The sequence below is a fragment of the Anopheles maculipalpis genome, chromosome 3RL, assembly GCF_943734695.1.
Source record: "Anopheles maculipalpis chromosome 3RL, idAnoMacuDA_375_x, whole genome shotgun sequence".
NCBI classification, from domain to species: domain Eukaryota; kingdom Metazoa; phylum Arthropoda; class Insecta; order Diptera; family Culicidae; genus Anopheles; species Anopheles maculipalpis.
This window is the reverse complement of record NC_064872.1, coordinates 88,908,312-88,921,955: the sequence shown is the minus strand read 5'-3', so window position 1 is coordinate 88,921,955 and position 13,644 is coordinate 88,908,312. Positions and strand designations below refer to the sequence as shown.

Genomic DNA, 13,644 nt, shown 5'->3' with positions numbered 1-13,644 from the left:
GGCCTGAAAATAGTGGAAGTGTTAGGGGAGGTTATGCGAATAGTGATGTTGTTTTTGGTAAAGTTCTTCACTGCTAATTTATCGGTAGCTAAAGGACGCAACTCTGCCTTATCCAATTGTCAATCATTCTAAGATTAAGTTTGCATTATATAGTTAACTGTTAAACAGGTAACGATTACTTAGCAAATAGGATAAATTTAATTAAAAAGCCAAAAAGCCTGCCATATGTACAACAAAACATTGGGGGTTTCCCTCTTATTTTACGCATTAATCAATAACCTTGATTGAGAAGCCTAAAGGTATGCTTCAGTCTGCTTCACAAAACGGAGAAGCTCCATTAATCTAAATGCTTTTAAATGAAGAATGACACCGTTACACAAAAAGGATTTGCTTGCTAGGTAGTAGTGCCTTACATCGTCGACCATCGTCCTCCACACATCAAGTGTGGCCGGTGTGGGTTAAATCAATACCTGATAAGAAAATCGTTCACAGAATACCTCAACGTTCGATAAATCACTCATGGAGCGGAACCGCTTCCTTCGCATCAACGGTCTGTGTTCAACATTTCCAGTTGGAAACGGTTCCCCGGAACAACGGGAAACAAAGCAGAAAAAATAACACACACACACAAGTTATATGACCGAGGGCCATAGCAAGCATCCCCCATCGACCGACGTAAAAACACGCATCCATTTGGATTAAATTTTATAGCTTTACGATTATTAAGCAAAGCCATGCAGTCGGGATTGAAGCAAAGCAAGGAACGGGAAGCTGCTAATGCTGATCAGGAGCCGAAGTGGATGCAGTCGTAAATATTGCTCCGATAGCGCTACTTTCGGTGCAAATCTTACTTTCAGCTTCTCTAACAACCAGCGCCGACGGTTAAGGGATATGAAGCCTTCGGAGCTGCGACTCCTATCCAGCTTAACCCTGGCCATTTTGAGCTCGTAAAACCTGTGATACGCTAGAAACAAGCCGCTTTCTTGCTCGGGGAAAGTCCCTGTGTGTGTGTGAGTGTGTGTGAAGGGGAAAGGGATGTGTTGAGTGGTTCTCATTGAGTATTTTATGAGGTACGGTATCATCCACGCCAGACGCCCGGCTAACGACGTGCCAATGCTGAGGCAGCTTTAAACTCAAAGCCCGATGGTTTGGAGTTTTGCAAGCGTGTTAGGAAGGATTATGTTTCTAACATTTTTATTTTTATTAAACTAACAATTCCTCAGAATCATGACAAAACTAATAATTCAATGGCCTGTTAAGAATTAATCAAAAGCCTGTAAAGTCTTGTAAAGTCCTGTAAAGACTTTCTTCCTTCATCACCATCACATCAAATCAGCTACAAAAATCGCTCAATCCAATACGGCACTCATTAATGATTTTCTACATTTTCAATCGTCCTTCAATAGACATACGGGCGCAGAAGAAGCAATTCATCTCCATCCATCTTCACACTCGTTACTTGCTTCATTTACTAATCATCAACTTCTTCTTTCACTCTCAGGAGCATTCAAGATCAAGAACAACCCTTGTTCGCTGTCATACATTTAGTCAGAATTATCTTTTCTCCGTCTTCTCACACGCACCACGTGCATCATTTCACGGCCGAGTTCACTTTCTCGGCGTTAGATAAGTTTATCGAATGCATCTATCTACATAGAAGCATGAGATTTGTTGGATTTCCCGCGATCCATACGATGATGTCCTGTAGTCATGGTTTTTGCCAAAATTTTTCTTAAAACCCCGACCGGCAACCGTTAAAGTAACGTGAGACTCACCTCATCGCCTTCGGGGTAGTATCTGTTTCGGTGGAATAATTTTAGAGAAATAAACCGAAACAGATGGTAGCGTCGAGCGTGATTGCTCGATCGTTCAGTTGTGCGGCACAGATTGCTAACATTTTACGATCTGCTAATTGTGATCCGGTACAAAGTGACTTTTCTGGACTCGGCGGACAGAATGCTCCATTTATTACCGGTCTTCACTGACAGACATGAGTTGCCGTCCGCTCATTCGCGATGAGGACTAGTTGGATGAAGGATCTTGAAAGATGAGTGAGTATTGAGATTGAGAGTTTTCTTAGGCTTTATACTTTCCCACTAAAATGCCCCAAAGAATAAGTTGAAGCCTTGTAACAGATTTATTTATTCAATTTATTCTACCATTAAGTTATTTTCCTCAGGATTGGCACTCTCATGCCACGATTAAAGTTTCAATTCTTGACCAATTACCTTGTGCAATGCTCTTGAAAATGCATTTGAAAAACCTTCTAAACGAGGCAAAAACCGAACCAAGAGTATCCTGTTTTTTTCGATGAATAAATTTAGATCACTGCCCTACGACAAACGAAAGCGCCAAACCACATCGGATCGCTTCTGGTTTTTGTCTCGATAATTTCTTCCTTATTTTATCCCTTGACCAACTGCCAAACTGTGTTGTAAAGCAAATCTGTTTGAAGGATCGTTTAGGGGGAAAAATAAAAGAAAATACGAGATGAGTTCTGCACGTAACAACCCTGTCAAACCCGATTGAATAGTGATTCACATCACGAATCACCCACACAAACGCAACGGGTCGCACAAAGTGTCACGGCGTCCAATTTTTCCGCCCTCAAGCGTCAAGTTCAGCCCAATCTTTCATTTTCACCCAGCCGAGGGAACCTAGGGAAGGCCCACCGAACAGCGTCAGCAAGTCTCAAACGTGCGCCAGCAGTAGGTGGTAAGGAAAGTAAAATAAAAACATAAAAACAAATCAACGCACAGCGACACAAGTTGCTCACTTGTCTTGTCCACTTTGGAAAAAGGAGGACGCTGTATAAAAATTATAGCCTTTCTTCTTGCTGTGCTCTTCTTTCTTTTCTTCTTTTTGCCCGCTTGTGAATGAAAAATGAAACCGGTGCAATCGTCATCGTACCCCCAGGCCAGACCAGGCAGAAGGCAACGATCGTACGGACTACGATCGGTATAAATAGCAAACCTTCTCATACTCAACTCTTTATGATTTATGCGTCCTGAACCGTTTCCGAGAAGCGATAAACGAAATCGCGACCGCCATGGGATCGAAAGATTTGTCCACGTCTGGAGCACTGGTTGGGCGATCTGCTGGTAAACCACCTTCGGAGGAGGTTAGTTGTGACTGGAGAAATGAGCATTTTGGAAACTTCCGAACGCGGAAACCTCACCACCCCCAGTAAAAAGGGCGATCGTCAAGTGTTTCGTTCCCGTGCCAAAGACTCAACGCAACGCAGGGAAGCAGCTGAAGATCGCAACAGTTGTTGATTTATACCAGACAACAACAATTAGAAACGGAGGGTGGTTTTTGTGTTTGCTTGATAGCTTCAAACCTTGGTTTAGTGGCAGCCAAGAGAGCAAGCACCCAGGGGACATGGATTTGTATTTTATTGCTTTTAAATTTCATGTTTAAAACTCGTTTTTTTTAAACGATTACATACATTGAGGCGTCACTAAGAAGATTATAATTTAAAAATCAATTCAAAATATATTTTATTGCTCAAAAGGGGCTTCTCAAAGCCTTATATTCAGCTTGAAATTCTCAAACTCTTCTGCCAGTTGGGTAGAAACAACAAAAAAACCTCAACAACGGACGGGTCGTCCAACTGGTCAACCTGTCGATTGTTTGGGCAATAGATTACTATGTTTAATTGCAGCAGCAAGCTGAGATCATTTTCATGCTTTGTTTGGAAAGACCCGCACCCTCTGGGGACCAATAGAATATCACACCGCGATCGTCCTCGCTCCACAGCAGATCGTGTTTGCTAGGTGTTTAGCACAACATCTTTTGTGTTTAAATTTCCTTCAGCACACCGAGCAGAGCAAGCGGCCCACATTGAATGAACCAATAAATATTATGATTAAACGTAATGTACACAATGTAAATAAACGTAGCACCCCTCCTCAATGTTGCTAATCTCACACTCAATGGTGGGGTGGGTCTTACAGTCGCTTTCAAAAATCCGGACTCAAGAAGCAAACGTTTGGCGTGTGGCGTGAGGATTATTTTAGAACTCTGGACACGCCGCACAATGAAACAACATGCACACGGCTAGAGCGCGCAATCGTAGGCAAAACAACACAAACGGACTGTATTCGGACAGTCCCCCGGAGGTACCGTAGGTGTGCAGCAAGTAATAAACAATTAGCTTTCAACCTCCGAGAGCTAATTGTAACGTGCTCGCGGGGACGGTTTCCAGTGTGAGTCCACCTGCTACGTAATGTCACTTGTGTTGCGATCCTTTGCCAGGGCAATACAATGAGTTCCTTTCATCCATATTCACATTGACCCATATCGCGTTTCGGGTGCAGTTGCATTTGTACATATGCACACTGCACCTTCAAAGCATGCACCGGTTCGCACCGGTTCATTTGGATCTATTTTTAATTCGACACTTTCTGCACCGGGACCCGGACTGTCGTTGTAAGCCAGCGATAATGGAAATGTGTTCCCTTTTTTTCCTATTGCATGTTCCAAAATAAAGCAATCCTAAATGTTTTTAAGGAAATAATGTAAAGTCATTGTTGGGTAAATATTTCACTCACGTTTTGGGTCATTATTTTGTAAAGGTTCAATCAACACGTTTTGGAACCAGTCCGAGCGAGAAACCTTGAGCAGGCGCATCCATCCAAAACAAAAGGCGATGAAGTGCACGGTCTGCTGCTGGACGTTTAATGCGACTGCGTTGCAGTGGTTTTGTGTGGCATCATCGCCGAGCTACTGAACACATTTGCACTTGCAACTGTCATCTGTCAATCTTGTGTATGAGGATTACCTTCTGCCGCTGCAATTCAATGGGACCCGAATCCTTCAGGGTGTATTGGACAGAAAGAGGAATAGATCACCTTGAAGGTCTGTTGTTTTTTGTAAAGGAAAGTTGGAGACTCTGGAGTGCACTTCAGGGTGTGTTAAGAATTGTGCTTTCTCTTTTCCACGATATTATTCCAAGTAAACAACAGTTGACCGGCAAATACTTTGAAGAGAACTTTCTATATTAAGAACGTGGTTAAGACCTTTTCAAGTAATGTAAACTTAAAGTTGAAGATACCATTTCGAGTCTCAAAACTGTACACAAGAATCTTTAACTTTGTTAGAGTGAGGTTGAAAAATTCAATAATTTATATTAAATGTCAAAATGTTCTACATCCCATCCATTGAATTGTCTTTCATTTGCAGTTCTTTACAACTGCTTATATTCCTGCTCCCTTGGGTCATTGTGCGTGGAAACACCCACAGTAGGCAGCAGTAGACAGCCAATCAACGCATCGTCTTCTTTCGCATGGCTCGCCAGTAGCGGGAAAATACTCATTACCGTACATCATTCAGCCGATGTACCAGAGCGACAACACGTGTGCCGCAACAACAAACAAGCGACAGAAACGAAGCAAAATTGTACCCCAAGTACAACGCGGACACTTTGTTGTCTACGTATTCCTTCCCTCCCCCCCCTCCTCCTGCTCCTCAAAAAAGAAATGCTCCCCCGCCAGACGGACAGACGGAAGACCTCATCCTCATCCCGCAGTTCAGTCCCGTTTTTCACTTCCTTTTTTTTCGGCGGTAGAAAATTAATTTCCTCTACGCTTCGTTTGCAAAGTGGTCTCGTGGTGCAACGAGCTGATCATTTGGTTTGGTTAGCTGTTTTACGTTCAAGTACACCCCCGAAAAAAAAACCATCCCCTTTCTGTTTGGGACGATTTACATACGCGCTCCCGACGGAATGTCGTCTGTCATGGCGGTGCAGTCGCGATTAATTTTGGTACGGAATTTCTCTGGGGCTCGACCGCATCTTCTTCTCACGTCGATCACGTCACGATCGCTTCTTGTTATGCTTTCCAATTTTGCGTGCATATGTGTGTGAAATGACGATCTCATTATCATCGAATAAATGACGTGCTATTCTTGTACACAACTGCGGTACAACTGCGGTTTTTCTAGCCGATTTTAAGCGATCGCGACCTCTCTTTAACCCCCTCACGATGGCACACTGTCCAATTTGTTGATCAACAAACCTTCACCCTCCGTGTGTGTAACCGGGGTAAGCACCCATCATCTTCACAAAAACACTCAGTTTAAATTAACATTGATAACAAAAACAACAACCAACCGGTGGTGCTTTTGCGTTTTTTTTTTCTGAGAGACGCGTGCGCGTATCCAATATTCTAGAAGCAAAAGAATGGCGTTTTCCTTCCATCGTAAGATTTACCATTCAATGATATTGTTTGTTGAGGTTCTGTTGCCCTCGCTCGGTTTGTTTTTTGACAAACAAGCAAACAAATTAACGGTGGGCAGCTTGGCAATTGCGCTGCTTTGGTTTAGCTTCGTTGGCGCTGCACAAAAACAGGAATGGATGCTATTCGTGCATGAACAAAAATGCGTTCGTGTCGTAAAGATTTAAAGTGTAGGAATTTATGAATGCACTCGGTGGAAGTTGACATGATCGGTTTAGATAGGAGACAACTTTTTATGGTTCTGACGTTAGCGAAGAGATGGCAATCGTTGCATGGCGGAGTTGTAAATTTAGACATAACTTTGGAAGGGAATGTTTGAACTTTCTTGTTTAACTAGAGGAGGAGAAACGCAGGACTAACAAACATATAAAAATGCAATAAATTTGTTGAAGAATCTGCAGCAAATTTCATTCAATCATTGAGGTTAATGATGAATAATTGATTTTGTTAAGAATAAACAATTGAAGAAGTTTTTTATCTTTGCATAACATCTATTTCCATCAATGGAAAACTTTAATCAAATAAATTGTAATCAAACTGTAAACTATTTTTGTCCATAGTTGTTGCAAAAGCTGTCGAGCACCTCGATGTGCATATTGTGCACACAAAAATTAACCTATAAAACCTCAAGCTGACATCACACTGCAGAACCCCTGATATCTGTATAATTTATTTATCGCGCTTCCCTTTTTATATCCTCGATTCACAAAAAAAAAGCAAAACGAAATACTTTAATCTCGCTTTTCAACGCGGTTTACTGGAAAAAGCACCCCCCCACAAGACGACAGTTTGAGCACGATCATGCATCATCAATCTTATCCCTTAAGCCAATAGTCCCCCGAAGGCAGGAAAGGGAAGGAGAAGAATTGCGAGGAAACGCTCGACATGGCCGTGTTTACAATCGTTTGACCCTAACCCTCACCACCGCCTTCCTTCCTTCTCCTCTCGCCTCTTTGCTCCTTCTGCCTCTATCAACCACCTGCACACACCGATCGCAACAACGACTGCAACGCGGCATGTCAAACAACTACGGTACGGGGAACTTGCTGCCCGTTCATGCCCATGTGCAAGAGCTTGGAGAGTTGCAGTGCTAATGACGGACACGAGCATGACCCACGATTCGGTTCCATGAAGGTGGTGATCGTGCGCCGATCTACACACACACACACATACACACACATACAAAACCATTGGGGAATCAGTCGCCTTTTCCACAGGTGGAAAACAACTATAACAGCGTGCTCGCAGCACGATCGTTGTGTGTACTGATCACGCACACATACGCACACTAAAAGACGCCTCAAACACTCACACGTACAATACCCTCCTCCCGCAACGAGTGGGTGAAATGAGCGATGAGTTGGTGTTGAGGAAATGTTTGTCCCAATTTTCCCACCCCATCCCTCGACTGGCGAGGAAAAATGCTGCTGCTTTCGGGGATTCGCTTTCTAGCTGCTGCAGTTTACACGCGCAATAAAGCGATCGTGTTGCGGCGACTTCAACACAAACACACACGCACCCGCGCGGGCGCTCATAGATGGGAAGAGCGTTAGCCGGGTGGGGGGATGGAAAAAGGAGACCAACTGGGACGCATGTTCCATTTGAACACAGCTAATAAAAACGAACCGTACGGCCGTGGGCAGCGATAGTTTGTTGGGAAATTTTGCACCACAACCCCAGAGAGTGAGACGGAGGTACCGTGAACAGGAGGAGGCCTGTGCTGTTTTTTGTTTTTGGAACGGAGATTTCCATGTGTCTTTGAATTGAAGAAAGCCGAAACCAACTACACACTACTACGTGGACGCTTGAGTCTTTGTGTCTGTAAGGAGAAAGTGAATTAAGGTCCAGCCGTCGGTGCTAGCGTTCAGTCGATAGTGGACGATCGCGTCGGAAGCAACTCGCAGTGAACAGAAAGTTTCGACCAACGTTCGACTCAAGTTCGGGTTTTTAGCCTTATCTTAAGTGGTTTTAAAGTCGTGCGAGAAGCAAAAAACACCAACTGCACTAGCCATGGTTAGTAGAAAATGTGTGTGTGACATGTGATTATCTTTTGGTGAAAAATAGTAAAAAGGTCAAATGAAACGAATTTTGTTCAAACTATTCATAACTGAAGAACAATATCCAGAGATCTGCTAGTGGAAGTGGAAGTGCTAGTGTGTTACCCTATTTTGCCACTAAAATATTGCCTTTACAATGTCGAATAGTATCAATAACGATTTGATGGTGGAACATTTCCGTCCAATTTTATATATTTTATTATTTTAATGATCTCCTCTCTTCTACTAGTGACTGAACTGTCGAAAATCATAAAAAATACTCAATTATACTCTCAAAAGATCAGCGAAACCTTGTCATTTTTCTACAAAACAAACAAACTATTTCTCCATATTCGTTGAAAAACACCAGGCGTCTCCATGTAGTTCGCTGTAGCAATGTTTAACAAGAACATAAATTCCATGTGACGCATTTGACAGAATGCTTTACATGACACCAGAGAAATGGCTACATGACATTGTGAAAATTCAGGTCACGCTAAGATCGTCTCTAATTTTCGAATCAATTTCCCCTTTAGAAAGGGGGCGAAAAAAATTAACATATACCCTCTCCCCCCCCCCCCTCCCCACTGCCACCCCCCCAACAGGGGAGAGCGGGAAGGGGAGCGTATTTTGAACCTACCAAATCCCGGTGGTTACAATCTAAAACAAGTGACTGATGTGACAGTTCATACAGCATACCATATGTGTGTGAGAGAATGTTTTTTTTAATCCTGCTCTTTATTTTTTCCTTTTTCTTTTCTTTTCCAGGAGGACCTCAACAACGATCAGATTGCAAGTGAGTATGCTTTCCAATCAAATAATTCGCCTACTTCGATCCGTTTGATGAGGTGACAGAGAGACAGCGCTTCTCAGCACGACAAACAAGTAGGCGCTGTATAGGGAGGGTCGTATGACGTTGGCGCTATACTAACGCCACACACACACACAATTAAACACATTACAGTGGGAGGCGCCATCTGTTTCAAGATGTTGTACTAGTTTTTTTTTCTGTTTATGCGTTGCTTGCTGTGTCAAAGTACGTCCCACGCCGGCGACACGCGACACACAAACACCCGGTACGAGGTTTCAAGGTTTCATCCGAAGAAGGTGGCCCATCAAACGGAAAATTTCAAACGCAAGCCGCGTGTGACTAATTGCCTGTATCCGGTCAAGCAATTTGAAGGAAGCTCAAGAACGGTGACGTCCACGACGACGGCCCGAAAGTGCTTTGTTTTGACTCGTGCCACGGAAGGACTCCTTCAGAATTCGCGCTTTGTTTACACTTTTTTTTGGCCGAGTTTCCACCACGACTTTCCACAAGCTGGCGAGCTGGCTAAGTAAGCCATGTTTTGACAGCCATCATTCATCGCTTAGCAACGATCAGTATCGATCTTCCAACCTGTCGGAGCGTATACGGCGAAACAGATGAGTTGCTTTGCTTGCGGTCTGAATCATCCCAGACGCGGCCCATCGCCACAAGCTTTGTTGATATTTTCTTCCACTTTTTTTCCAGTTTTCAACACGATCACACCTACGAAATGTGGGAGGGGGGAGGGGAGAGGGATAGGATGGGAAATGCAACACATTTTCCACCACATTCGCCAGAGTCGTACTGTTTAATGAGCAACTGATGAAAACCATCTCAGTGCAAGAGTTGGCTTTTCATCATTTTCTTTTGGCGTGTGTGAACCAGCCGAGCTGGTTCGGTGTTCAGTTTTCTTGTTTTCTTTTACCTTCCTGAGTTTGTGTTTTTTTCCTCGGTTTTTTTTTTTGTTGGTTCATTCCGCAAACCGATCCAAAATTTGTAACCGTTCCAAAAATAAGCACCGATTTGTTTTCCTTCTTTTTTGTGTATCCACCACGCATGGTGTGTATGTGTGTGTGTGCGTTTTACGAACGATGGATTTTTTCGATCTTGATTTTTGTTTTAACATGCATGTACCGGTTCTCTAGCATGTATAGCGGTGGTTTTTTTTTCTGGTAGGAAATTTCCAATGAAAAGGTGCTAAATGTGCCTATCCAGCCCGTGGGCGGGAGAGGTATTGGTGGGAAAATTAAAAATGAATTATTTTGCTATTTGAAGCGTTGATCGGTAAAGATAATCGAATGGAAGATGCATGATGAATGGCCTTTCGCAGGGTGTCCGTGAATGTGTTTAATGATGATCATCGTTTGGCGATTAAGATCGAGGAGTAGTTATTTATATTTTATTTTAAATCTTCATAGAACACCTCAACCTAGCTTTATTTTAATTTTGGAAATTTTTTCTCGCATTGATATTTGATTGATTAATTGATTAAGAGAAATGGAACTTATAACGCAGAAGTCGGTGGCATCTCTTCGCTAGAAACTTTTGGCTACTCGAGGCAACAGAACTGCTCTTGTTTTAAAAAACAATATGAGAACAATCGATGCCCTAAATCGATGATGAGGAGCATCGTACGGTGGAGTAGCTTTCCATTCAATTACAATAAATCTTCAAAATTCGCTTTTTAGCTTGACTAAATTTGAAATATTTTCTTTAAACGAAATTGAAAAGTTCATTAACCCCCAATACTCAACGACTTAATCATCAAATACAAGCCGGCAGTCGGTTGCTCACGATCTAGCTATCAATTTTCACTACATGGCAAACATTTATTACAACATTGGGCAACAAGAACCGCTGCCAGAAACTTGCCCTCACTCTTTCTCTTCGTGCACACTACATTTCTACTATAAATGATTCAACTAAACTGCTTCTGCTCGCCGCACCCAATATCATCCGATGGAACTTACGACGATCGGTAGACCATTTTCACTTTCACACCGGTTTGGCACCGGGCCAAACATTACAGAGCCGACCGATGAAAAAAAGATTTATCCATCCGCTGAATACTAGATGCGAGCCTGTCTCACTCGATTGACGACGCTAATTGGGCGGAATTTATTGTTGGCAGCGGCACACGCTAATTTACCCCTCCTAGAGAAAGGATGTAGGAAGTCCCCTCGCCATATAAGTGATCGTTCGATGCTACAGTGTTGCTTTATCTCATTTCCTCTGTTTCTTCTGCTCTCGCTCTCTCACTCTCTCTAGTCCTGCAGAAGGCATTCAACAGCTTCGATCGCGAGAAGACGGGCAGTATCTCATCCGATATGGTGGCGGAAATCCTACGACTGATGGGTCAACCCTTCAACAGCAAGATTCTCGAGGAGATGATCGAGGAAGTTGACGAGGACAGTAAGTGCAGTGCCGGCCGGCGGTGATGGATAAGGTGATCTTTTGACTGACACTTGTCGCCCTTATTTGTCCAATCAAAAACACGCAGAGTCGGGACAGATTGAGTTCGCCGAGTTCGTGACCCTTGCCGCCAAGTTCATCGTGGAGGAGGACGAGGAGGCGCTGCAGAAGGAGCTCCGGGAAGCGTTCCGTCTGTACGATAAGGAGGGCAACGGGTTCATTCCGACCACCTGTCTGCGGGAGATCTTGCGCGAGCTGGACGATCAGCTTACGGACGAGGATCTGGACATGATGATCGAGGAGATCGATTCGGACGGCTCCGGTACGGTTGATTTTGATGGTAAGTGGTCCAAGCACTTCCACAACGAGACTAAACTTACGCACACTAGCTGCTGACTCCACTGCACACGCAAACACATTCGAACCCTTTTTTTCTCTTCTCCACTTTAACATTGGAAATTGGAACAGTTGATGTTTATACTCCCCCAGAAGAAGGAAAAAACACGAACAAATAAACCTCCATATGAAATTGAATGTTTCATGCCCGGGGAGGCGATGTTTTGCCATCCTTCCCCCGGCCATTCCTCAGACGGCGCCATCGTCCCTTTGCTTTAAACATCTCATAAATGCTAATAATAACACGCCACGTTGACTCCACGTTGAATCTACTGAGATTGCGTAAACTTCCGTCCAGCGAGCAGCGACTTAGACGGGTCTCGTAGAAATCGATGCCAGGATATTGATTGTGAGGAAATCATTTCTCATCAAGACGAGCATCGAGCGTGTGTGTGTGTGTGTGCATGCCTAATGGATCTGATTATTTGAATGCTTTTAAAGTAAAATTGTAGCATATTTTAGAACAATCTCTGAGTTTTTGTGTTTGCCTTGACAACCCAAATGAGATCATTCCCCGTTTTGAAAATGTTCAGAATAATCGTAAAGTTGTGACTATTTCTTATGCGCCTTTTATTCGCACGTAAATCACACCGTCTCAGCAGCAGACAAGGCTGTTATGGCGCTGTTTTATTCTCGCACCGTACGTGTCCGACTGTGCTATAAATCATCGTCTGCTTTGGACTGACTGTGGAAAGGCGCAACAACTTTTGGCTCAATTATAGTAAAACATGTTCCATGTTTTCACGTCGGGAATGTGGGTCATAAAGCGAGAAAGAAATGGCGATCGACACTGAAAGTTTACTGCAAGATGGATCGTTGACAAAAGGGTAGTCAGGCTAGGCTATTAGTTGCTGAATAGAGGACACCGAAACGTCATGTTTCATTCTTCAAATCATCAGCTAAAGTTGGCTAAATATAGTGTCATGACGATTGGTATTGTGTCATTGTGTCCAGTTCGGAACACTCGCTCTTTGTAGATCTTTCAACGTACGACTAATGCCACTACTCAAACTGCTGCCAGAAGTAACCTGACCGTGAAATTCCTTTTGCAAAATTTCATCCAGATGTTGTTTCTTTGGAGTTGATTTCTTTCCCCGGAAAACATTAAACGTCCGACACAGAAGACGAAACCATTCGACGTCTTACTTCATCGATTGTACGTACACAGCTCAAACCGGCGGTGCAGCTGTTCGCATCATTTCTTTGCCACCACCTGACAAAACAACCACTCCCACTTGCTTTTACTCTTGCATTTCGCTTTTTCCCATTCCAAGCTGCACTACACTGCATTCCGTAGCAACGTACCGTACCCACAGCAGACTGTTTACAAATCACTTACTACTGCCCGTGGTTGCGAGATTTTCGCATTAAAATCTAATAAAATTCTCACTTTCCACTTTCAAATTCTACTTGCAGAGTTTATGGAGATGATGACCGGCTAGATGATGATGATCGTTGGAGCTCAACCTATCAACTATTTATTTGCATATTTTCCTATCTCATCTTCACACGATCAATCCCTTCGCTTCGCTAGCTCCGGAGCATCCACTATCTTCGATATCTCCCTTCTTTTTCATCACTCATCCATATTAACTGTATCTTGTTTTTGTTCTTGGAAGATACACGTTTGAAATGTGTAGCAAATTCTTAAATTAAGAATGAAGTCTTGGTACTGTACACCACTGGAACTGATTTTGCTACTGTGTCACTGTCATCGCTATCCCGCGTTGAGACGTATGTGAAAACTTATGAAAGT

General features: G+C 43.3%; 1 protein-coding gene across 1 annotated transcript; it reads left to right on the top strand.

Annotated features, from left to right (window-relative positions):
- Positions 1-3,049: 3,049 nt before the first annotated feature.
- On the top strand, positions 3,050-13,330 carry LOC126561162 (troponin C-like). The gene is made up of 5 exons (XM_050217109.1): positions 3,050-3,121; positions 9,041-9,068; positions 11,292-11,492; positions 11,581-11,832; positions 13,305-13,330. The coding sequence occupies exons 1-5, from the start codon at positions 3,050-3,052 to the stop codon at positions 13,328-13,330; spliced, it is 579 nt and encodes a 192-aa protein (XP_050073066.1).
- The last annotated feature ends 314 nt before the right edge of the window (positions 13,331-13,644 follow it).